Source organism: Lagopus muta, chromosome 6 (assembly GCF_023343835.1).
Source record: "Lagopus muta isolate bLagMut1 chromosome 6, bLagMut1 primary, whole genome shotgun sequence".
Taxonomy (NCBI): Eukaryota; Metazoa; Chordata; class Aves; order Galliformes; family Phasianidae; genus Lagopus; species Lagopus muta.
In genome coordinates this window covers 50,587,917-50,614,986 of record NC_064438.1, presented here as the reverse complement: position 1 = coordinate 50,614,986, position 27,070 = coordinate 50,587,917, and the positions used below count along the sequence as shown (strand labels likewise).

General features: G+C 40.3%; 1 protein-coding gene across 2 annotated transcripts in view; it reads right to left on the bottom strand.

Moving 5' to 3' along the window:
• KIF26A (kinesin family member 26A) overlaps positions 1 to 27,070 on the bottom strand; it is a 97,328-nt gene that overhangs the window by 54,364 nt on the left and 15,894 nt on the right. For both annotated transcript variants that reach the window (XM_048949021.1, XM_048949022.1), the window contains exon 3: positions 10,337 to 10,837. In XM_048949021.1, the coding sequence (XP_048804978.1) occupies positions 10,337 to 10,837 (501 nt within the window). The remainder of the gene's footprint in view (positions 1 to 10,336; positions 10,838 to 27,070) is intronic.

The window sequence follows — 27,070 nt, the reverse complement described above, 5'->3', positions numbered from 1 at the left end:
CTGAACTGTAAGAACTGTTTGATCTAATGATTTCGCAGTCTATTAAGGCTCTTGCTCGTATACGACAAAACAGTATTTCCCCCCTAAATGTTTTATACCAAAGTTCTATGACCTACTAACTAGAGGAAACATGGCATAAATCTCCACCTGGGTAACGTTTACACTACATGTAATGCCTCCTACCCCCCAAGCATATGCCTCCTATGTGAAATGTCTCCCCCTCAGGTTGACTAGCATGACGTAAAGTTAACCACGTATACATCATCAAATGAAACATGTTCTGGACAGACTTTATACTACATTTTGATAATGTTTCTGTTGGGGCTCATTATAAAATAACTAAGGTAGTTTTACAACCACAGTACACTACTGTAGTTGTTTCATAACCCACAGCTACAAAGTGGTAACAAGAATGCCTAAACCTGTACATTCAGACTTTTATGAGCATTGTGTGTTCAATGTGAATCAAACACAGAGCATAATGTCCCTTCTCTGAAATAGGTTTACAGCTACAAGAGTTGCTAATGCCTGGCTTATTGTTTTATCTTCAAAGATGAGACAGAAGGGGGGAAAAAAAAAAAAAAACATCACAGAAAAGTAGAATTAAATAGAAATAGGAATGCCTGTCAGACAGGAAAACATTGTAGGAGATCCAAAAGCAGAGAGAGAAGAGCTCTATGGGGCTCTTACTTTTTGGTCTATTATCTGAATTACTATCACACACTGAAGATTTGTATCTTCACTACCAAAAATCATGCAGAGTATGTTTCGTGGACTGTCCTCACTCTACAAATGAGGGATACCTACAGGGATACCCAACATGCTTCCAGTGCTGATGTCTTGTGCGGTACAAGGATGGAGAAGAAAGTTCCTCTATGGTCAGGGGCTCCTGATCTCGCCCTGGCCCATATCTCACATAAACCATGCTCCTCAGTCCCAGAGATTTATTAAACTTGTGGGCAGATCTTGGGCTGTCCTCCTTAGTCTCTGAAGTGTCCATTCTTTCCTTCAGTTTGCCTGTGTTCCCAGGCTAGAAAGAGTGCAGCCCAAGGATCTGAAAGCATAAAGGTGCTAGGGGGCACCGATGAACCTGCTGCTCCCCTGCTCCCATTCACACCTTTGCAATGATAGCATTCTCTTATTCTGACTCAGCCTTCCACAGCCAAAGCTTCAGTACCCACACAGGTGACCTCACACCTCAGCCATGTGGAACAGCAGTGCAGAAAGAAGCAGCAAGCAATACTTTTTTTTTTTTCCTCCTTCACAGCTCTCTGACCAAACACACAAACGTTACTCTCCTGTTTGTACACATAAAGCCACCACTTGGAAAGCTGGGGGGACATGAAAGGGTCAGGAAGGGCACAGACTCTGCTACACATACACACTCTCAAAGTCAGGACCTTCCATGTACAATCAGTTTAAAACAGTGAGACTAGAGGAACGGTTTCTTCTAATGCCTCCAGGCAAGCATCAGAAAATGTTGCTTGGAACCATCCCTGCTGACACTGCAATAGTTACAGCTTCCAAAGCCAAAAAAAATATTGCTGTTTACTGCTCGGGGTGTTTTAATTTACCATTGTGGTCAAAATTAAAAATGAACTGTTTGTTCGAATGGACAAATATATAGTTGAATCCCTGCTTTTTGTCAGAGGCTGATATGAGCAAGCAAAGGAATTCATTAACAAGCTCATAATAATGCAAATTTCCGTTAGCTTAGGATTTGTTTTCCTACCAGAAGACAAATGCTTTTCCATTAGGACTGAGTTCCACAGGCCAGATGAGTCTCTAGCAACAAAACACAGGACACACACAAATCTCTGAAGCAGAACTTGCAGTGCCTTCCTAAGGCTGCAACAAAATCTCTCAGTGACTTCAGGCAACTCAGTCCAAGTTTCACTGCATCTTGCTTTCTCTGTTTTGTAAAACAAAATCATCATGCTTCCAAGAATTGTATCTCCTTTTTATTACATTATTTTGCAATTATGTTGTGACACTAATTGACATTCAATGTCAGCAAATAAAAGACAAAAGTGGCCAGAGAATGTCATACCTAATTTCTTTTTCAATCATGCTTGAACTGCTTACATATTACACATAACTACTTTAAAGAGAACATCTCTCAGGACTAATTTGCCTGACAGCTACCAAGCACAAGGCACCTATTGACTAGTGCGTCTCACTTGAAGAGATACAAGCCCTAGTTACATGAAGTGAAAGCTGGTTCTTTAGTACAACAAAATCTAAAGCATATCGCCAGCAAGCTTATTAAGCAGCATTAAGTTTCCAAGGGACAGTTCAGACTATGTGATAATTGGTGAAGGACGCCAACCTTTCAAATCAGGGAAGGAGATGTGCAGGTGCTGCTGGTTCTTCCTCATGGCTGTTCACTGCTTACTCTCCCATGCTGAAACTCTGCAACTCAGATGCAGAAACAGCCATGATTCCCTGTAGATGTCCCAAAGGTCTTTCAGGTAGCTAAGCTAAATGCTGTGCCAATGATGAGGAACTCCAGATCTTCCCAAACATGAGTGGGCAAAGAAGGGCAAAGTGAGGTTTGACACACATAATAGTAACCTAAGACACACCTAAACAACGCATACAAAGTAAATTTGCAGATGATACTAAATTAGGAGGAACTGCTGACTCCCTCAAGGGTGGAGGGGCCTTGCAGAGAGATCTTGACAAATTAGAGGGTTAGGCAGTTAGCAATTACAGAAAAATATTCTTACAACTTACATCTACCTTTTCACTGGTCTTTCTTAACTAGTCACTAACTCCCATAGGTCACTAACTCCCCATAAGAATTTCAGTCATCCACAGAGGCTGCTGAGAACAGAAGCAATATCTGCACAGCTATTCTGCAGAGACCAACTAAACTCAGACCATGCTCAAAGCCAGTCATCCTAAGGGGACCCTCTCCCCTTCACTTTCCACTACCTTCCTACAGCAGCTGTAACCACCTTGACCAACATTACCACCCTTTTGAGGAGTGCGAGGTTCTGAATAGCAGATCCATTATCTTTGCCCAACAGTATCAAAAATACAGCAGCAGGCTCCTTTCAGATGCTTCCTCCAAATTAGATACCAGTAAAGAACAAACTTGACCAATTTTGAGAGATTGCCAGCTGTGCAAACCCAGAGGAATTAACTCATAAGCACTTGAGCACCAAACTAAAATAATAACAGGCCAACTTCTCACAGTGTCAAACCACAACATCAATTTGTATAATGATTTATATGGACTCACTTCCCTAAAAGTGGTTCATGCCAGACTCTCACAAGTACTGCTTTAAGATTCAAAGCAAACCTCTAATTATTGATCCTTCGTTACACTGGGAAATTACCTCATAGCAGTTTTAAAGTTCTATTTATAAGACTAATAATCTCATCATTGATTATGGTGACTGTATTCTAATTATAAATCCATTATCTCCCCAGCAATGAAATAAAATCAATAATGCACATAAATGGAAAAGAAGGAATTTAAATGCATACGTTAATGTCATTCCAAGTAGCACTATTTTATGCACCATCTCTAACAAAACTGTGTCACATCATTAGCAATAATGTGAAAAATCTTTTTCAATTAACAAAGCCGATTTGATACTATGTTCAGCAAAGTGGCAATCCATTCCATTAAACACACACATATGAAACGCTTGAAACATCTACAAACTCTATCACAAATTTTTTCCCAAATGCTCAAACAGAAACGTAGACATATTTTATACAGGTGCTCTTTAAAACTCCTTTCAGAAGTGCCTCTTAGGGTCTTTCAGTGATTCCAGTTGCAAGTAACAATGAACGTCAACATCTGCCACATGCTCAGCTGTTCATATCACAAAACAGAAGATGCTCTCACTGTGCAGTGTGATATGGAATCCCACAACCTTGACATGTCATCATTGCAGTATTCAGCCTATAGAGCAAACGTTAAAGTGCGTTCCAAAACATTGTACTGTATTCAGTCTTATTTTATGCAAGTAGGGAGACTGGGTAATTCACACTGGTATCCAGCCATGTAGCCCAGTTCCTTTGTTCCTTTCATGGGGTATAGAGACCTCTATAAAATATTTCTCCACCTGTCTTCAGCTGACTAAGGTCTGAGCTCATCTGGAATTTATCTGGTTCCTCAGCTTTTCACCTCTGAAACCGAGAGGCATCATTCAGTAGGAGCCCACCCTTAACCAACACAATGCAGAACAATGGCAGCTTCATTAAAGCCCTTCTAGATTAGATATATAGTCTTACTCTACTGGATGACATTTCTGAGCTCCAGCCAAAACCTAAGAGCCCTTCTTGTAAGGTGATTTCTAATGTTGGGAGGAGTGGGATAAATGAATCAGATAAAATCAGATAATACACATGGCTTCAATGTACTATGCAAAAGACACTGAAGTGAAATGGACAAACAGAAAAGTCCAAATCAAAGAAACTAATTCAGAGGGGGGAATAGAAAATTTAAACACCTGGGGTAAAAAAGAGACATTTTTCACTTAAAGTGTAGTTTATGATACATTTTCCAGATCAGAGTCCTATGAACCCCTATTACTTTGAAAAAGACATTGCATAAACTCAAGATGTTTTCGGAGAGTTACTCAGAAGTTTCACAAAGAATTTCTGGGAGTTTGAAGGCAATTAACCTCAGCAACAGGCCTTGAGATAACCTGAAGCCCAACAAAGGTAAAATCTGTAGATTATCAACTGCAAATAATCTCTGAAGTCTGCTTGTTTTAAATCTACCTCCGATGAGTATAGGTGAAGTCTGGGCCAACATTTTTTATTATTGCTTGTTGACTGCAATTGTCAACAAAGGCCAGCATGGATTTGTTTCCCTCTGAGAGCTGTAATAATAACTGCTTAGCCTGGAGGGGTGAAGGATCAAAAGAACTGTGCTTTCAGGTGGTAATCTGAGCACCAAGAGGGTCTGAGTCCTGAGGATAGTTGCCCTGTCCCACAACTGTAAAACCAACACCATGGCAGAAGTTTCAAATACACAGTATAAAGGGATACAAACCACACCTTCACCTATAAAAATGCTTATTTTCACCTTGGAGCCAATACCCCTTCCACCAACTCTGCCTATTTTTCATGCATCACTCTGATACCTGGAGCTATACTTTAAAAAGTCAGCTTATTTTCACCTTCAGCATCCCATACTGGGAACAATCTTAAAAAAAAATATATAAAAAAATTAAAATGACCACATAGTCCTTACCAATCACAGAGTGTTAATTAACACATTTCCGTGTGTTTTGTGTGTGTATAATGCTAAATTTCTAACTTGCAGTTTCTTGGCTGCTGAGATAAGGTCAACCTTGCAACTCTAAATGTAAGTGAATGTAAGATATTGCTGATGGTGTTGTCCTCTCACATCTCCCTCCACACAGGAACTGTAAATTTAGGTCAATATGAGAGAGCTTTTAGTAACTTGGATCAAAAGGTTTCCTTTTATTGTTTGGACATGGTAAAAAAAAAAAGTGACCAACTCTAGCTTTCTTTGCTCGTCTCGTTCCTTGACATACCTCCTCTGAAGAACCTCTTTAGCACCTCTAAAGTTAAAGAGAATATATTAAAGTCTCTATGCAGTCTCAGCCCCACTACTAGTCTGAGGTTTGCTGTTGCTTTCTGCAGATTCAAGTTGTTATCCATCTTGTCTGAGAAACATCCCAAAGCTCAAAGTCATCCAAATGTCTTATCTATAAGATTTATGGTCAAAGCACTGTATTTTAATTGTTTCATTACAAAATATATTTCACACGCAGTATTAATAAAAGGTCACCAAGAAAGATTTTAAAAATCCATTTGGTATGGCATTTATCAATGTAAAAAAGTAACTGCTGAAAAGTAAATCTTCTCATCGTACTGTTTTCCTTAGTCAGTTTCTATTACATCTTCTAAGCAAAATGTAAGTCATCTTTGCTTTAAACAAAGGAAAAGGATTTCAGAAAAGTCAAGGGCTGAGCAACCCTCAAACGAATCCATCTGGTTCACATTAGAAATATGTCGTCTTCTTATCCGAAGGACTCCAGGAAAGTTTAAAGTCTGACTAAAATAGCTTTCAGAATCTTTTCAAATAATAAAAATTAACAGAACTCTTCAACTTAGGAAGACATGCACCCATTCACACCCATGCCCACTTTTTAACCCCGCAGTTAAAGAACCTCACTCTATCTAGACATAAATATAGCTTTGAACTTGTGAATACTTTCAAGGACACACACTGGACTACTGATAAATTCACAATTTTATACACCTATGCCTTAAAGTCTTTTTAAATCATTCACTTCTCCAGATTTCCTAGTTTCCTAATCGAGTAGGTTTCTTCTTAAATACATTTCCAAAGCAAGTTAGATACAAGCAAACATGCAATGAAGTCGCAGTACTTTGCCTTATAACCAGCTCCATTCATGAATATTCAAATTAGAAATGAAGTGTGGCAAAGATTTCATTTTGCATAAGATGAAAGAAAAAGCAATTTGCAAAACAAGCTCTATTTCACCGTGATGTTTTTACACTGCATGGCTAACATTACCACTTTTATTCAGCACATAATGCTGCATACTAATAACAGTCAATTCAAAGCATGCAGTTGAACCTCTTTTTCCCACAGCAAGTAATATATGCAGGCATTTCTAATAGGGGTACAATGTATTTTTAGTAGTTATCATTTCTCCATCTCAGGCAGGATCTCAGTTCTAGGAAGACTAAATCCCCCCTTCCTTCTCTATGTTAAGCAGTGTGGTACCAATGCTAAGCACTGCTTACATGCTTTTTCACTTGAGTAGTAACCTTGCATTCATTTGTCATGTTTAGAATTAAAAACATCAATATAAAACTATGTACTAATTACAATTGTCAGTCGTCCCACTGCAAATCAGCTGTCTTACATGGAGTTATGTCAGCTCCCTCCCCTCCACAGTGTTCACTGCCTGGTCAAGCTACTTATCACTGCTACTCGTGATTATTTTGTGTAATTTTTCACAACAGGCCACTTGGGTAAAGCCACTGATTACATCTTCACCTCTTGCACTCTTATTGCAATCCTCATCCTCCCCTCCCTGGACCCTCCTCCAGATCCTTAATTACTGTTCCTTTTCACAGCTCCTGAAGACCACTGTTATTATTTCAGTTTGAGCAGCACTTGCACTGTGCTTTGAACATACATTCATGTTCAAAAAAATTTATAATCTATATAATAGATTTTCACACTTGAACTCCAAACATTTATTAAAAATTTACGATGTACTACACTTCTGACCCCAAACATTCAGCTCAGAAGTGTTTTCATAAATGTAAGTGACATTACAAGGTAATACATGCAAGTTTGGGGAAGGAGATGAGAAGAGCAGAAATTAAATAATCTTTTTTATCTCTGCAGACAATTGCAGTACTACCACTGTTAAAACTAACAATAATAAAAGTAAAAGAATATATATGTATGGAACCTGGAGAACAGTTTGTAGATACAAGGTCTCCTAAAGTTTGGCAGCCATGTGTAGTTAAACATTTTCAAGGCACCCACCTGGGTTCTGGCTCCAGCAGAAAGCAGCAGACATCTTCAACAGTTGAGGTGAGCAAAGATAGATGTCTAAGATGAGCCAGGACAGACAACCAACATGAGAGGAACAAAGCACTTCTTGGAGGTGCCTGGTACTCTCCCACTGCTATAAAGGAAGGCTCTGTAATTAGCTTAGAATAAACACCTGTCTTTCTGGCAGTTGAAAACAGTTGAGATGAATCCCAGCCTTCATCTGCATCTGTCATCCAGTCTTTAGAAAATGAATTAAGCTTACTTCAAGTGTGGCACTGAGTTATATCACTGAGATGTAAAGCACTTAGAAAACAGTTTCCTAGCAAGGAGTGCAGCACTGTTGCAAGAAAAACTCTCCATGGAGGGGGGCTGGAGGGAAAAGGGAAAACTGCATGTTCCAAGTGAATCAGGGGCATTTGCAGAGTAGTCAAAATAACATCACAAGTCAGAGCGTGAAGTCCTCAGGGCAGGAGCTGTCTTTTCTTCTTCATTTATGCAGTATCATGAGGGCTCCAAGATGCAGTCATGTTACAAGTAATAAATAATTCAGTGCTATCCTTTTCACTGCATTTGTTTTCCTTGCTCTAGAATTCCTCTAACCAGACCAGCTCACATCTTAACATGGGCTCCGTATTTGAAGGTTTGCTCCACAGCTGCAACACTGACTTTCATTCTGGTGAAACTGAGGAGGTAACCTAAACTTGAACTATCCACTCAACTCTTCATTTCAACGACGCCTCAACTAGAAGACAATATCCTGCTAAAGCACTGGTATTTAGACTGACAGTCAGTAGAACTTGTGACATCTCAAACATGACAAATTCACAGGATGAAGTAAGACAAGCACTGGACAAGAATGCTATGCAGTGAATGCTGCTCTAGATCAGCCAGTTGCTGAAATCCCCCCAACCTTATATCCAACCTATGGGGAAAAGCAATGGCAGGCACTTTCCCACCTTTCCCACCCAAACAGCTTCATCAGACACAAGGCTCTTAACACAAAAGGCAATAGGAGAATTCAGACACAGAAAGGATATTGTGAACAGAGATGAACAGAGTTGGGCTTAAATCAAAAATAAAAGAAAAAAAGATAGCTTTTTTCCAAAAGCTGCTTCTAGAACTAAACTGTTCTTGCAGATGATTGGATCGCATCCAAGCAACCTCCAGCACTCAGTCTAACACTGTCTATCCTTTCATTTAAAGGTCACTTTTCCAGGCTATTGAGCTTTTTTGCACATTTCTAGATTGCACTTCAGATCTGTTGCATTACACACAGTTTTACTTCACAGAGGTTAAATGAGGTAGCTCACTTTTATCATAGGGTAATGCAGTGGTTAGGGGAAACCACATCTATCAGTGAGTACGGTTAAACAGAAAGAAATTTGGAGCTGGCAGTTAGTAAATTATTTAGAACATGAAAAGGGCAGGAAAGAAATGAGTAGAGAAATTGAAATACTTGTGCTTCCACAGACTGTAAGCCTCTTAAGCCAAAAGCTTTCTCATTTTCCTACATTTCTGTGATATACACAGAATTAAAAGGATATTACAATGCCACATGCCCTAACACTGGCCATAGCGATCCCGAACAGAGTAGCATTTTAGAGAACAGGACTCAGAGAAGCAGTTCCTCATAACAGTTGAACAGAACGTTTTTTGTCCCTTTTTCTAAAGGCAATATCATTAGAGATCAATACATCAATAAAGATACACCAGATATAAATGGGGGCCTCTCAAAACATTGGTACATGCAAGCATTCACAGATTTCCACGTGAGAGAAAAGTATGGGAAGGAGGAATCATGTCTTTGAAGACTCTTCTGGAAGGAAATACAGCAGCCTTCCTGTAAAAGTAACATTATACAATGGCACTTTAAAATGTTTATCACTGATATCTCGGAGCTGAACCATCTGATGCTACCAAGTAATATTTGGTAGTGTTCATATATAACAGCACATAGAGCATTATGTTACATTCAGAGCTGTCTAGCACCAGTGTCCCTAGTCTTCAAAGATCTGTTGCAGTACCTAAGTGAAAAGCATGACTTCTGTTCACTATCAAGGGAAAATGGCTTATATCTTAGTCACAATCAGTCTGTGTATCATTTTGTACTCAGCGCATTCCATAGATGATCACAAATGTTTAATGAACGTGGTTGTCAATGTGATGTGCACCTCTATTAAGATCTTTCCTTTCTCACAAGAGTTCTTATATATCAAATACAGGAATGGTTTAAAACCAACTTTAATGCTTAGAATCCAAGTGCAGCAGTATTTACAGAAGTGTGGCACAGAGGCTACCTTCTGAACATCCTCCTGCACAGCAAGCTGTTTTGCAGCACACTTAACTTGAAGATTAATTCTCCCCATCGCAGTCTATCAACATCACCTGTTGAATTGAACAGCCTTAAAGTTCAGCACTAAACTTGAGGGTCAAGTTCATCTTTGATACAGGTCCCATGAAGCCCTCAAAATTTTTTATGTAACCAACCTGGCCTTTTATGTTTTTCTGAAGAGGTCACCAGGTATTTGACAGCCAAATAACACCACCTGCATCCACAAAGCTACAATAGTCACAAAAAACATCTGAGGAAAGGATGTCACCATCCGAGATAAGAAAGCAAATTCCTTGTGATATCTGACAGAACATCGTTCAAAGCTCATTTTAAGCTATTCAGTTCCTGAAACATGGCTTAGAATACCATTAGCTGATCCTCTCTAACATAAATACGCATACATCTCACATTTTTTCCTTTATCCACACACACGTAAACAAAAGTTGTGCATCTGTGTTATCACAACTTACTAGACAAGCCTGAGGCAGGAAGCTGTTCACCCTGGAGATACTCCACATGCCCTCGAGGTACTGCTGAGCTTGGATGGTGACTGAACTCAGCGCACCGCTGAGACCACTGGGAGCTACTGTGACTTGAACGCTGGAATTTGGAAAACTGCCTGTGCCTTGAGACCATCCAAGTCCCTTCTTCCTCTCTGTCCCAGAGAAGAGATTTGGAGATTTTCCAGGTTGCCTGCCCACCTGCCCAGTAATCAGCGGCAGGTCCCGCTGGGAAGAGACTGTGACCACCCTGGGTACCATGCTGGTCACTGCTGTGGCACCGGGTGGGAGGTCGGGCATTTCTGAGTAGCTGGCTTGGTTGAGGGTGTGCATCATCTGGATGGCTTCCTGTTTCAGCTGGTTCAAGTGAGTGGCACAAGTTTCGCATCTGCTCTCTCCTTCATTCCTGTTTTTCTGTAAATAGTCAGGCACTTGAAGCTTGTCAAAAATTAAAGCTGATAATCGTGGGTCCTAGAGAAGGAGGGAGGAAGCAGAAAAAGAAAAAAAAAAAAAACACATTGAGTCAAAACACAGAAAAAGACAAAGTTCCACCCATGGAAACACTTTAAATCTCTACTGGTATTTACCAGGGTTTGTTTTTTTTCCCTGAATACCCCAAAAGACTTTCAGGTCATAGCTGACTAATAAACCGTAACTGACTTCATTTGTATGAGACCCAGCATGAGAATTTTCATCAAATTAAACAATAGAGCTGTGGTGCACTTGATCTACTAATTTTTCTAATTAATTCTCCTATGGAGACATCCAACGTGCTTGTGTTTTTCATGCTCAGAAGCAACGTTAGTTGAGATGCTGACCCTACAGGTATTGCAATGCATTTCAAAGGCATACCACCACCACCTTTAAACCAGGAAAATAAAATTTCAGATTATTAAAAAAAAATAGTGCATGACTTGGTAAACATTTTGCTGTCCTCAGCCTCAGAAATGACTAAGTAGCATAAAAACAGCTTACATGGTAGTGCTCAAAAACTGGCTCCTCTGCTGGCTAGGCCTGTTATTTCTCATCTTCACAACCCAGATGGCAGCAATATTCCCTTACACTACCCTTGCTTTGATGAGAAATAGATTTGAAACTACAGCCATGTGTGAAGGTGCGACAATGTGCACACTAAGAAGCTGATTTAAAAGCAACACCTACTTTGCTCCCCTCCTCCACCTTGCTAGCTCATTTTAAGGCTGCCCAGAAATCTTAAAATCCTGTTCTGTGTTTCCAGTTCAGAGACAGAGTTACCTATCTCCTGAAACACACCAATGCTTTCCCATCCCCAGCATGCTACTGTAAAGATCAGCCAGGAGATTAAATCCAGCCCTGCTGTAAATCTGCTATCAAGATGAATGCCGTGCAGTAAAACTGACCCAACTTCACACACTCTCCTTCAGCTCTCTAAACAATTAAAATTTTAATGAAATCACAGCCAAAGGTTTATTTGTATAATTATTTTAAGTGAAAATATTTAATTTGCTTGTTCATAATGAGGGCATGCAAAGCTAGTACATCAGCTACCCTGCATACGCTGGGGCATCCCTAAATCAGTACTCCTTTTAAAATCGTATTACTTGATGCCAAATTGCAATTGCTCTCTAGGAAATGAATGCCCTATTAGAAAACTAACTCATTCTGGTTTTAATTACAACACACATCAATAAAACTCTTAAGAAGTCTAGGGACTGGTACTTTGGCTTTGCTCATTATTCTCTTTCAACTGTGCCATTTCCCTTTGCTCTGAATTTATAAAATCCTCAAACACTGCCCAACTTCTCCACCAGCAGCAGGGAACCTAGCTTGTTTTTAGCTGCCGGATTGCTCCTGCAGTAGTTTTTGATCTATCTCATAAAATGCAGCATTGTGTTAATATAAACCATTGTGTATAGCATCACACCGCTCCACAGCCAAAAACCATTAACAAAAGTTACTTTTTCCACAGTAATTTAAATTATTGTTTATTTACTGGAAAAAATACCTCTCAGGCTAAGGGAAGCCGCTCCTGCTGTTGACTGAACAATACATTGTATTCACACTAGCCAGTGAATTTACAAACTCAAGTCAAAGACAGTATTTCATCTTTGCCTCTTTTCTCTTTATTGAGGCTTAAAACGCTTTTGAAGTTGCTCCATTTGTCTACCCTCCCGAGCAAGAAAATTCTTTCCCTTCAAGTCTCCCAGAAGTCAAAACCGCTAAATTAACAAATATTAGGAAAAAATATATATATTTTTCAGAAACTTTTTTTCTAAGCCGGTGGCACTTTGGCAGAAAGGTGCAGTTGGTTAGACTGGAAGTTATCACAACACAGCCCTGCAGGCACCGTTATGCTTCAGGCGAGCCAAAGACCATGCCTTACGCCTCACAAGAAAAACAAACAGCCCACACTTTGCAGAAACCCCTCCAAATGAGAGCCCTCTGAGCACACTCTCGCAATCAACAACCCAGCACTGATTGCACAGCCCCCCAAAAACACCGCTGCTCAGTTCCATGCCACCAGGTCATGGCCTGGCACTCAAGGAAGCTCTAACTAGGGATAGAACTAGAAGGAATGGCCCCAAGTAGGGGAGGTTCAGGTTGGATATTAGGAAAAGTTTCTCCCTCAAAAGAGGGATCAGATGCAGGAATTGGATGCCCAGGGAGGTGGTTGAGTCACGAAACATTTAGATGTTGTACTAAGGGACATGGTTTAGTGGGGAAATTGGTGGTAGGTTGGTCTAGATGATCTTGGAGGCCTTTTCCAATCTTGAGGACCCTGTGAAGCACCTGTGTCTCCTGCTGACCTGGGCCTCATCTGGCAATGCTTACATTGCTATCAAATGTCAAAAGTTTCAAATAAGCAATTAAAGCAAATCACTCGGTGAAGCAGGCTTCTCATTTGAAAGAAACAACTTTCTTTTGATGTAAAGAAAATTAATGAGCCCCCAGTTCCAGCTCCATAAACAGAGTTCACAGCGCAAGGCAGAGCAGAGTCAGGCAGTACTGCAGTTACAAGGAAACCAAGTGGATGGCATATTAAAAAGGGGAGGAAATAGATCTATTTAGATTATACAAAACACAGAATCATAGAATCATTAAGGCTGGAAAACACCCTCTAAAATCATCTAGTCCAACTGTCCTTCTAACACTAATATTGCACACTGACCACGTCAGTCAGTGCCACATCTCCCCATTTCTTGAACACCTCCAGGGATGCTGACTCCACCTTGGGCAGCCTGTGCCAATGCTTCTTCCTCAGAAAAAATTTTTCCTAATGTTCAACCTGAAAACAAACTATATAAGCACACTTTATGGCAGAAAAAAAAAAGACACCTTCCAATTTCTATAAAAGGCCATCTCATTTCCAACTGCCAGGCCCTTACAGCATTGTAGCCCTTTCCCTACTGATGTTGGTAGTCATCCCTCCCTCCTCCAGCTCCCTCTCAGAGGGCCCAGCTGTGAGCTTAGATTACTTTTATTTTTCCACTCCCTGTGACAAAAACACCTGGCTAATGATTGGGCGTGAAGGGCAGAGGAAATGCAAGTTACTGTTAAAAACATTAAGCGGAACTTAAAAGTTAAGTCAGTCCCAATAAAGAGGTTTTACTACCTGGTGACAACGCCTGGACCTGGGGAGCCCCTGTTTCAGCAGCATGCGACCTAACGAGTCTGGGTGGAAGTTGCCTTCTCATGTTTTACAGAGGAAGAAAATAAAGCAGAGTGACCAAATGTGTTACAGGCACAGATGGGGAGCAGTTAAAGTCATCCTCATCACAGCTCTGCCGGCAGGGAGGGGAACAGACAAAGCAGGCGAGCAAGCTGGGGGTACTGACACAATACTCAAGCACACAATCTACAAACCCACCCAAACAGTGCTCCAAATCCACTTCTGTCTGCTGCGCTACAAAATTGACTCACCCTGTTAACTTCTGCTTCCAAATTTTAGAGTTCCAAATGCTCCAGACTGCTCGATGAACAAAATAAATGGTTCTGCTACAGATCACTGCACTCGGGAGCCCAGCAAGCCCCCAGTGTGATAATTAGACATATCTGTGAGAGCAAAAGTTTTCTGAAACACCTGAATTTGTCTGTGTTTTCCAGCAAGTGGCTGTTACAGACACAAGTGACCTTACAAGCTCCTGGGAGTCTTAATCATACATGTGCAACTTGCCCCAAGGATGAGCATGCACACCTGGTTTGAAAGTGCTTCCTAGCTGAACCAAGGAAGACAATAAACATAGAAAATCAGGACTGTGTTCAAGCTAGAAATAATAGAAAATACCCACATAGTTCAATACTGTTGCATTTAGCCTGGAGTTTGCCTTCAGGCTTTGTCTCTGAATGTAGAGAGTGAGTACAGAAAACACACTCAGATCTGAAAGCACATGCAGTAATTTGTAACAGAAGGAAAAATAAAAACAGTAATTTTAATTCACACAACCCTCTCTGATGTGAAACTTAACTGCTGCAGTTCCTCCCTGTGAAATCCATCACACACCAAGCAGGCTTCCAGCAATGCAACTAACACCAAAGCATGTGGGGCACAAAGAAAGGTCAGCATCTCACAACTGTAAATTACTACAGCCTGAGACCACAATCCTTGAAACTACAGACATACTCAAAGCAACTGTGATGTGTCCAAAGACATGGAAAAAGACTGAAAATCCACTACAGCTTAGGCACAAAAATAATATGCAGATTTTCAAAAGCATGCAACATCAAATGACCTTGCTGGAGCTCAGCTCTTTGAAGCATGAGTGACATGCACTTAAAAACAAAAACTCAAATTCTCTTGAAATTTTACTGTAATCTGCAATTTATCAGTAAATTCCAAAGTATTTAAAGACTGCATTTAAATTCTGCCAACAAAGAGTGATAAAAAGCTTTGCAAAAGAGAAACAAGTATACAGACTTTAAATCTTACCTGCAGCCACTGACTTCTAACTCCCAAACTAAGCAATAAGAGAGGATGTAGAAAAGCATCTGGATTCTCACTTAAGAAGTCACTGAAGTAATACCCACCCATCTGTAACCTAATCCTTGCAGTGAGGAACTATCCAGAGAGTGCGAACAAACGATGACGAACAAATGATGAAAAGTCAAATTGCCAACAACCACTCTCTGTAATTACCTGTAATTCTGCCTGCTGCTCGTTTCTGCAATGCAAGTTTACCTGCTGCAGTATTCAGAATTAAATGAAATCTTGATAAAAAGATAATCAAGAAAAGAAAGAAGCATTGAATGGTACACTGAAAGACATCCTTAAACACAGACAAGGCAAACCACATTTTTAAAAGATGCTTTGGGAGAATGAAATGCGCTTTCCCAGTGCAAATGGATCAATGATAATGATTTTTTGTCTTAATTGTCTTTGCCAATTTCTGCTATGCTGCTTACAAATTAGTTTTTATCTTACATGACATTGTGGAATATCCACTAACATGCTCTATATTGACAAATACGTTGAAGGTTGAGGCTTGCTATCCACTGTATAATCATTGATAGAAAGAAAAAAAAAAAAAAAGGAAGGAAAAAAGAACATGCTACAGATACCACTCAATGTAATCAAACTAAAAAACATGCTAATAGCTTTTTGTTTTTAAAAAGTTTCCCCATGGCTAATTATCTCAAGGGACTGAAAATACAAGCTCTAATTCTTCAAGTAAGCCACACTGCAAGATCATTTGGTTACTGACCTATGTTTTATCAGAGTGTAAACAATCAAGGAAAAATAAACACACAAAGCTTTTGCAAGATGGGAATTCACAGCAAATCCCTTCTTCCAGGGGGATGTGGAACTTGCAGTGTAACTTAGCTGTCTGTGGAAGCAGCTAGCCCTCTGAACTAAGCAGGACAGCAATCAACATTTCCAAAGCAAAACGCACATGAATTAAGAAACAGATGTATTTTAAGGCCGAATTCCATTTCATCTCTCTACCTGAATGCCTCACTACCTTTAAGCAGATTAATTTAAGCGAATGGATTGTGGTCCTTGCCCTATGCTGTCCGTCACCAAGACTTCTTCCAATCTCCAGTCCCATTATTTTGCTTCTAACTCCAACCTGAGGCAGAGCACACAGACATATCCACTATTGACTCTGGCCAGCTGAGTCTCAACCCAAATTATTTTCATCTTTGGCAACCCAAAGAGTTTGGGGGAAAATACATGTATCAGAGCACATTTTATTTCTTACTTTATAAGTATACTGCATCTCTTTCAAACATCTTCATAACAAAGGTCAGGCAATATGCTACAAAGTGCTAAAAAACACATGACCCCACACTAAAAATGGCTGCAGCGTGTTTAGTTATTCTGAAGCCTCCACTGAACTCTATTTATTTCCATTTCCTGCCCACTTTAATGTACTTCAGTGGCCCGCAGTAAAGTTAAAGCAATAGGTGTCTGTCATAAAGATGAATAGTGCTATTGGAATGCATAATACAGTGGAAAGAGGAAATGAGAGCAATCTGGTTTATTTACATCTCAGACTCCCATCAGCACCTCAACCCAGCTCCCAATGGTTTCAGGGGCCTTTCCTGTTATCTTCTGTGCAGTTCCCTGCAATGATTTGGCTTTTAACCTCCCAGAACCAGAGAGTGTGAGCTGATCTCTGAGATTTGTGTGTTTGTGAGCCAGTAGAGTATGGGAGCAAACAGCCATGCATTGCGTTCAGTGCAAAGGAAACAAAATAAAGGTAGCACTCATGATTTAAAACAATTAGAGACACACACAAAACAAAAGATCCCAAAGAGATCTGCTATCATACTTAAATTTAGATCAACGCACAGAAACCTGACTACTTCTGAAAAATAGTAATTACCTTATTACAAAATATTACTTTTAATCTCCTTTCTTTACAATCTAATTAAACAGATATTTTATTTGCCTTTGGAAAATGTTTTTCTTAATTTGATTCAATTTTAACATTCCACACATTCTATAAACTATACATTCAAACCAGTATGTAATTTTGTGCTTATTTTTAACAGTCTATGACTTCATTTAAAAATGATGTGTTTTAATTTGCATGTTTATTGTTGGTTTTAAGTAATCCTTTAATTTTCCCTCTCGGGTCTGTGGCTTACTGTAACTTCACAATGCAAATTCAGAACTGATTTTGTTCACATGATAACACTGTATTCTAACATCCATTGTGTTCTTCTTTCCCCTTTACTTTTTTTTTTTTTAACCTTCATTATTGTCATTTTGCACAGCACCAAGTGTTTGAGGAAATAGTTGCACATCCCATCACCACACTGCACTTTGGTGTCCTTAAAACATCTCTGTTTTCACTATTACTTTCACAGAAACACATTTAAAGAATATTTAAGAGCTTAAAAAAATAATCATAGTTTTTCCATCATATTTCATTTTTTGAAACTGAAGGGTAAGCTGCTTATATAAAAAGTCAAAACTTCTTTTCTCTTTAAAAGGAAAAACGAAGAGCAAAACTACATGTTTATGAAAAATGTTAGAATGACCATTCTGGAAACTGATGTCCTTTGCCACTATCTACCCTACATGTGGTTTGAGTTCAATCAGGCCACTCCAATCATACAGTACCTCTGAATTCCAGGACCTCTGAAAATCCGAGCAGCACCCACCACAAAGGAAACATGCCCTGTTGTCAGAATGCCTTAGAAACGTGATCCTTTGGTATCATTTTACTCAAAACAAAAGGCACTGTTTGCACTATCTCATTTATTCAGGCAACAGCTCATATTTTCAGAATCAGATCACAAGGGCAAGCCTTGTGATACAGACTTCTCCAGTGAGCTGGCCAGAGACCAGCAACCCAGCCCACACAGCCCAATGGACTGGGAGAGGAGAACGCTCTAGATGAGAGCTTCAGCACATTTAAATGATTGTAACGACATTTATCTCAGAAGAAGCGTGCCCATTTGCATCAGGCAAATCTTCAGGGGGGGGTTTTAGGAACGCCTGGACTCCAGCCTCAGTGGCCACAACCCTGGCTTTGAAAAACTGAAGAGAGAAAAAAAATGCTTGGAGCACTCAGGACATCTGCGTACGAACCCTACAACTGTTGCAGTCCAACCATCTGAACCCAATTAAAAGCACGCTCAGCAGCAGAAGTTAGGGAGTGGACACATCTTCCAAATGAACATCATTAGCATAATGTAGATTTAAAATCAACTATGAAAACCAGTGCTTGGCACTGGATCACACCCTCTTAGCATCTCTTTCACTTGCTCATTTTATCAATTATTTGTTTGGTAAATGAATACTTGAGGACCATAAAGAAACGATTTAGCTTACAGAATGGAAGGGCTGCCCACTGTGTATTCCTCCTGAAAGCTACAAATTACTGCACACAGTGCACAGTTAGCACATCATGCAGTCTGTCTCCAGAAATAAAGTGGATTACACTTATTCTTTATCTTCATTAAAGTGCTTCAGTTAAATTGTTTTGCCAAAAACTGACTTGTTGGCTGAAAAAAATTGACTTTACATCTGAGTTTAAGCAACTTCGTAGTACGTTAGAATTTTCCATTTTTCCTCTGGTTCAGACTTAAGAAAAACAAAAGAAAAGGAGCTTCCAAGCAGAGAAAATTAGCAACTAAGTGTACCTCCAATTCCTCAGCTTCAACCAGGCCACAAACTGCTCTGATGAGTCTGCTCTTGCTCCTTTACTTATTTGGTGGCATGTGTAGAAGAGCTGCTGTGGGGTGAACAGATTGGGGAGGTAGGTGGTGCTTCACATTTATTTCATACACCTTTTAGCAAAGAACTTCAGCAGCTAAGTTCACAAACTTGCCATCAGGTCTGCTGGAAAGCAGCACCCTGGTGCCTCCCACATCTGTGGACTTGGAGAGAACCACGATTCGTGGTTCTTGTTTCGTTTCAGTTAAGAGGCTAATGCACAGAAGTAACCGATTCCATTCTGCTTAACTAGTGTGTTCCACAGCTATGCCGTATTTACATGGTTCTCCCATTTCAATAGTTTATTTAGATGACAAGTTCAGCACTTAACACAACATTTTGGAACATGAGCCTGTAGCAGTGTCACACCAAGACACTATGTAAAATAAATGCAGTAAAATGGATAGTAGTAAGACACTGTTGCTCATTTTGTTGATCCGACTGTTCTCCAGCACCTCTTACCAGAACATTATCAGATAATTTTTGTCCACAGAACAACTTATTTTCTAATATAAGACTTACAGTGGCTATACTGTAACCGTGAACAAGCACATATCCAGCCTTGTACCTTAAAACACCTAACAGGACCACTGAAAGGCACTGTACATTTTCCTGGCAACCTAAATGACAAGTGAGAAATTGACTTTTTTAAACTGCTCTCCCCTGTCAGCCAGCAAATGATGTGAGCAGGAAAACAGTGCTGTGATTAATGTCCACCTGTAATCCTTATGGCAGTAAGGCTGGGAAGTCCTGCAAAACCTGCACATTGTACCACCTCTTTCCATCCATATAACGTGAAATCAAAGAGGACTAACTCCCTTTGTCCAAGGTCTCTTTACTGCAAACACAGATCAACAACGGCCATGTCCACAGGCATGTCCACTCTGCCTGTGCTCAGGGCATCTTGAAAACCACGTTGGTATGGTTTATAAGCTCTGTTACAGCACAGGATATGAACATAGTAAATACGTGGGCAGAGCAAGCTATAACACACATAGATGTAGACCTCTACAAACTCTTTCAAGCTCCTCACCAAAAAAAAAAAAAAAAAAAAGCCTTATCTCCTGAGACACAGAAGCAATCAGACACCTGGCAACAACTTTCAACACCCTTCAAGCCAGATCCTATTAAAACCAGCAAGAAAGAGATGAAAGGCTGTAGCTCACCCTACCAGCCACACTTACAGAGCTCTTAAACATTTATGGTATCTAATGTCACTTCTATAGAAATTCCACAAGCCTAGACAATGCTTAACATCACAGGATACATTTATACTTCCATTCAGTTGTTAGTACTACATAAGAGGATGTTTTTAGTTTAATTTCTGTTCTGAGACCTTGAAAGACAAGCTTTCTCATCACCTGTTGGAAAAGGCCAAGTACAGAGAAGAACTATAGAAGAGAAATTACAGCCCCAAAGCAAGACCTAGGCCCTATGAATAGCCACAGTAACATTCATACTGAATACAAAGTCAGTATTTCCCTCTAAGTTCATGCATCCCCATTCCTAACTTCCAATCAACAGTGAAGACTTTCATCAACCCACTTCTCCATCATAAAGCATCCATGAAATGCATGGAGTTGCTGGGAGAAGAGTTAAATTAATGTGCAAACATCCCCCCTTTGTTTGAAAATGAAGTTTTGTGGCAACAGATAGCTTTGTATCAAACTTGAAGCAAATCACTGGAAAAACACCATACATGTTACCCAAGGTGATTTATTATTATTACAGATGTAAATACACATTTAAAACCAGAAAATTGTGTGTAATCATGCCTTGCCAACATCCTTATAAAATCTGACAGCTAGTCAAACAACTCTAATTGTGGACAGTGCCAAAACAGTCCTACAGATCCTTAGAGCTTGAGGCCATTGAAGATAACCATCTCTTCTGGCCTCCTACACATCAGAGCCTTGCTAATTTCAGCCACGAGATGCAATGACCCCAACAGGCCTATTTAATGAAAATTGGGACTTTAGGCATTTAAGAAACATTCACTTTTACTTCGATCCACAGGTCTTTCAAAGCCACAGTGCTTCTGAACAAATCGTATTTTTGAAGTGCTATGAATAAAATATACAATCAAGCAGACAGCAACGGCACTTGAGGTGATGTAAATCCCAAGCTGACACACGCTGTTCTTTGCTGTTGTGCTAGCTTATATCAGTGAGGCCAGGATCTTTATTCCATATGATCAACTTGAGAAATCCTTGTGGTTGACTCCAGGACTCCCAGTTTGTGAGACAGCACCATCCCAAACAGTGGCTGCGTACTGGTAACCTTTGATTTACCCCTGCAGCTCTAGTCTCAGAGCAATCCATTATGCAGGATATGCTTAAAAATGTGTGTTTTACTTCACAAGGCTGATGCTGTGATTCACAGGGAAAACCAGCTCAGAAGGCACAGATTGGGATGTTACTGCTCCAGTTTCAATCAGCAAACACTCAGTGAAATAAATTTACATCAGCTTCTCATGGAAGTCCCTGCACGAAGATGTTAGGCAAGATTTGTTCAAGAACGCAGTCTCAGGAGCAATTCATCAGGAATCAGAGGTAAGCCAAAAAATAAATAAAATGAAAATGGGACCAGCTAGAATAACAAAGCAGCACAGCCAAGGCAGCATCCACATGACAAGCAGAGGCTTCTCCAGAGCAATCAGAACAACTGTCCACAGATCTTGCCAACGAGCCAGATGCTGCTGCTGGAAGAAGGCTTGTGTTGACATAAACTCAGAGATGTGAGATGCTTAACGCTGAGAGCAATCAATCTCCACAATTACTATCTAGCTGCCAAGATTCACCATTATGCCACAGATAGATGAAAACAAACTTCATAAAACACATGCAGATTCTACATGACGTCAAACTTCCCCCTCCTCCTTACTCCTCTGAAACAAACCGGCAGTCTGGGTGTAGCCACAAATGACCTGATGCTTTTCCTGAGTTAACAACAGAACCAGGAAAGAATATCGTCGGCTAACGGCTCGCTGTGCACACCCTGCCAAAAAGCCAATGAACTTATCATACTGTATAGGAAATTCCTATCTTCCACACCAATTAGTGACCCAACAGTGATTGATTTTATAATCCCAAACTTTATTTACAAAGTAACTTCCTCTGGGACCAACTTTCCATTACCCAGTATGTGGAAAACTGCATACAGTCAGTGCATGAAGAATCAAGGAAAAATAAGTGCTATTTAAACCCCAACTGTACCATACCTCCACATTCTTGCTTTCCTAAGGGAGATGCACTTTTGACAGTTACTTCCTTTCCCTGCCCTAACATCCTATCTCCACCATACACCGGCTGGGCTCTCAATCAAAACAGAAACAACAACAGGAACCAGCAGTTATTCATTACAATAGGATCAAAACATCTCTAGGCACTAGAGCTGTGCCAAGTCACTGTCCTTGAAGACCCTGCTGCAATCCACTTCTTCCCCCCCATATTGGACACTGTTACCGAAAGTGGCTCCACTTCAATGTGAGGCACCGCGTATTAAAAATCCCAGCTTTTTAATCTGAATCCACTCAGGAGCAGGCAGCCACATCTCAGAACTGCAGGAGGCAATGAAACTGCCCACAGAAAGGTGAGAAGATTAGCTGGTCAACAACACAGGCTGATATTTACCCTTAATTTTAATCAAGCTAACATTAGCTTTAGCTCCAGTCTATAAAACCGGAATTGCACTGCACACTAACTACCAGCATAATCACAGCAACAGCACCACAGTATGATTACTGGGCACTAATTATATTTTATAAAGAGTTAAAGACAATCAACTACATGTAATTGAGATTTATATGCAGTTTTCCACTGACCTGCAAACAGCTTCATATATTAATAAGTTAACACTATTGCTAGAAACAAAGCAAACAGTTACATCCACATGACAAAATACATGAAGCACGAGAGCCAGATGTTGGGTCCTTTCATCAAGGAAGTAATTATTTAATTCCTGGAAAAAGAATTTCTCTCTCTTTATTCCATCGACATATAATAGTGCTCATAAAAGATCCAGTCCTGGCTCCAGAGCTTGGCCTGGGTCCAAATCTGCAATGCTGCACAGGCATAAGAACCAAGGGTCTCCTCTTCCTGCCATGCAGACACTTGTGGGCAGTAAGAGGCATTCTCAGAACACATCCACACTTCCTTATTCCATGCACTGCATTGCAGCCCCCACAGTGGCTGCTAACAGAGACCGTGCTGCCTGCTGTGTCTCTCCAGGAAGGCTAATCCTCCACAGAAGAGCATTACAGGGATCACTGGGAAGCTGCCACCCCTCTCCATCACAGCTGCTGACCTTCAGCTCCACGAGGTCCCCTTGGTCATCAAACTAACAGCTCCTCACTACAAGCACTGCTGGGAGCTGCTTGTCTTCCTTCCCTGAGTCTTTTTTGCCAAACCCTTCTTGCCCATTGTCCTCCCAGCTAATAGCAGCCATTGTCTCTAACAGTCAGACACCTAACAGCCACCATCAGCAGACATCCAAAAATGTTCTGCTCTGACTCTGGAGCTGAAGGCAGAGCTGTCTTGTCTGTCACCAGCCTCTGTCCTTGGCTTTACACCAGAATGCTTACAGAGGCAACAAAGATAAATATTTACACACTGTTCACATTTGGAGGCCCAGCTGGATCTAACCCCCTTGTGTCAAACTTGCAATTCTAAAATGTTTAATGAGTTTACCAAAATCACAAGTTACACACAGCTCTGCATGGCAAACCAGTCAGCAGTTTTGCAGACTACACTTCAGATGGTAAAGAAGCATGTCCCTCTACAAGGTTATTTTAATTAAAAAACAAAGCCAGATTCAGTGCAAAAATACTAAATGCAAGGTAAGGCACAACAGATAGAACCAATTAATAAATAAATCCATTAACTAGGAAACTTGACTAGGAAATGTCCCTGCAGCATTTAAAACTTTGCAAAATATTCCAACGTGCACCTGGTTATTGCTGCTACATCTGCTTCAGTTTTATGTAAGTTGGACCAAAGAGAAAGATAACCAAGTTTACAGACATAATAAGACAAAAAATGACAACATGTTACTGTTAACCGCTCATGAAAAATGGCATAAAAAACTCAAATAAAGCAAGTGCACTGCTTGCAATGTTTAAAAGTTATCACATTTTGTAATGAACCATATATAACCAAATGGTGCTTTTCCTAGTGCTGAAGAAGAGTAATTTTATTCTGAACTAAGGATTCCATCATAAAATGAAAGGAAATTCACAGTCTGAACAATCACAGTTGTGCTGAGAACATTTTTAGGCATATGGCAAATTTATAATGGTCATTGGGGATGAAGAGCTAAAATTCTGTTGCAGGCTCTGAATTCAAGACATTTCACATAAAGCTGTATCTCAGGAAACAATAAACTGCTAACTGTGTAGCATCATAACATTATGGGCAACATTCAGCATATGTAAATCTGACTGCGTCAAATATGAATCCTATTTTCATTCCAAAGACCAGTTATTTCATAAAGGGTTCAAATAAGACAAAACAATTGTCTGTAGGTATCATTAAGAGAAAAGAAGAAAGATGAGATCCTTCTGAACTTTATACAATCTGAGTTCCCTCAGCATCACGCAGCCACAACATGCAATGCAACGTTCCCAAGTTAATGCCCTGATTACTATTGTAAGTCTGTCGTTTAAATAGTTCCTTCCTGTTTAAAATGCAGAAAGCCAAATGTGTTTTCCCACCACTAAGCATTGTGTAAGACTCCTTTCTGTTCCAGCAAGCTGGCTGAAGATGGATGAGCTTCCAAACTGATATCATTTTTAATTACGCGTTTTTTCTCTCATTACTAATTTCCTAAACATGTCTCTAATCTTGCAATGAAATCTGAGTGCAGTAGGTGTATCCACATACATCATGCTCTAGAAAATTAATATGAGATAATGATCAAGACTGCCACCATAACATAACCTGAAACAAGCAAGATACACGAGAGGTGATACACGCTCAGACTCTGATCTCAAGTGTTTCTGGAAAGCAGTGTTCGTGGATAGCTTCTCTCCCTCCCACGTCTTGAAGCCAGAAATGCATTTATTTGGGTATGGGGGAGGGAGGTGCTTCCAGCACACATTACAGAGCAGCCTCTCCTACACGCTTTCTACCAGGTACTTACAAGCTTGCAATGCCCAATGCATATTTGCTCCTCCACTCTCTTACTGTAAATACTCTACCCAGAACCACCATTCCCATAAAGGATCAATAATTGATTGCTCCTCTACAGGTGATAAATGCAGGTGGCCTAGCTCCCTCTCATCATCAGGGAGAAGCTCCCTCCACCTGGGACAAAGTTTCCTGGTAAGATACCCTTTCCAAAAGCATAGGACAGCAGAAAGCACTGAAGGTAGCCCATGCACCAATGGGGAAGGCACATGCCCCAAAAGGATCTCACACACAGCTGCATCAGATGCACTTTCAAGAAAGCAGTTGGGACTGTGTCCAGCACTATCAGCCTAAGTCAGCCAAGTGCAGTTCACACACAGACTTTCTTCATTCCTCAATTATCTCTCACTGCCTGGAAGGCACTGCACAGGTTAAAACACTGCAGCATTATCACCATTATACCAACGAGCAAGATGGCAACTTTAGGAGAGAAAACAGACAAACAAAAAAAGCAGATGCCAAGGGTAACTATCACTGAGTTTTTTCTCAGATTAAAAAATAAATAAATAAATAAATCGCACACCAAATTCTTACAGGAGCATTACTTTCAGCACACCAGCTGCCTTCTCTTCAGCTGATGGATCCCAAATAAAAGGGGCAAATCCTAAAGGCTGTTCACAGTGGCTAACATTTAAGAAATCAAATAAAGCAAAGAGTGATGAATCACAAGCGCTTAAATAAGCTTACATCTTCCAAGTGGTCTTAAAATATGCCACAAGTACGACTCTGCCTACTTACTCAAAGAAAAGGCAATCATTGCAGTCTCATTCAAAAAATATAAAGGTGCAGAGAGATCAGTGCTATAGCTGGAGTGTATGCACCAGAGTAATGCACATAAAAAATGATGCATATATAAGGAGCACCAGCTGGAGAGACCTGGTATACATGCAGCAAGTCACCAGCCCATAATCGCATGCTGAGAAAAATGCATATGCTAAATGGGTAAGTGCATCTAGGACTGTAACGCTAGTTGACTTGCCCTAGCCCCTTGGGAAGTCCATAGCACACACAGTGCCGACAGGCTGGAGGCAGGATGTTTCACTGTATTCATGCTGCTACAGAATCTGACTCAAGGAAAAAAAACAAAAAAAAACAAAAAAACACCACAATTTTATGTTTTAAGTATAAAAAATTTTAAAAATGTTTCCCAAAATTGCTACCGAATCTCTGTTTTTCTACATACCGACCAAGATCAAAAGCTTTAAATGCAGCTTTGACTTCCTTGAAAATCTGATGAAGAAATTCGCCCTCCTATGAAAAAGCTTCATGAAAACAAATACATTTCTCCTACTAAACCTCATTTGGCAAAAGGAAGGAAAAGCTGAGGGATGCCCTCATTTTCCCTTTCCCATAGCTTCTTGAAAGGAACACAAAAAGCTACAAACCGGAGCATCACCAGAGCCTAGTTGTGTATCACCCACCTGTCACTGGAACTGACGGCCTGCACTGGACTCATGAGAACACACGGTGCTGAGCAGTATCATGTAGCCCTCCACCTCCCACAGAAATCAACTGACCGCTGAAAGCAAGCCTCTAAAGCGCCTTCCCTGGGTTATGACTGGGCTCCCACTTGTTTTTAATTCTCATTTGCTGACACCTCCTTTACAACCAGAGGGACGGGTTCTTCATAAGAAGCTGTTTCAGTGGCTGCAGCTCGCATCTTAATCCACAGACTGCAGCAGGTCAGATTATCTACATGTATCAAAGACAACATTATGCTTTATAAGCTATTTTTCTGCCTCAGCAAGGAGTAAGCACGTTTTCATTTCTTACTATGTTTACCCATTACCTCACCACGCAGCATTATTGTTAGCCTTTCTGAGGCTCTCCTAGAATAGGAACATATAAAACAGGATTTCCTCCAGCTCTGCATAC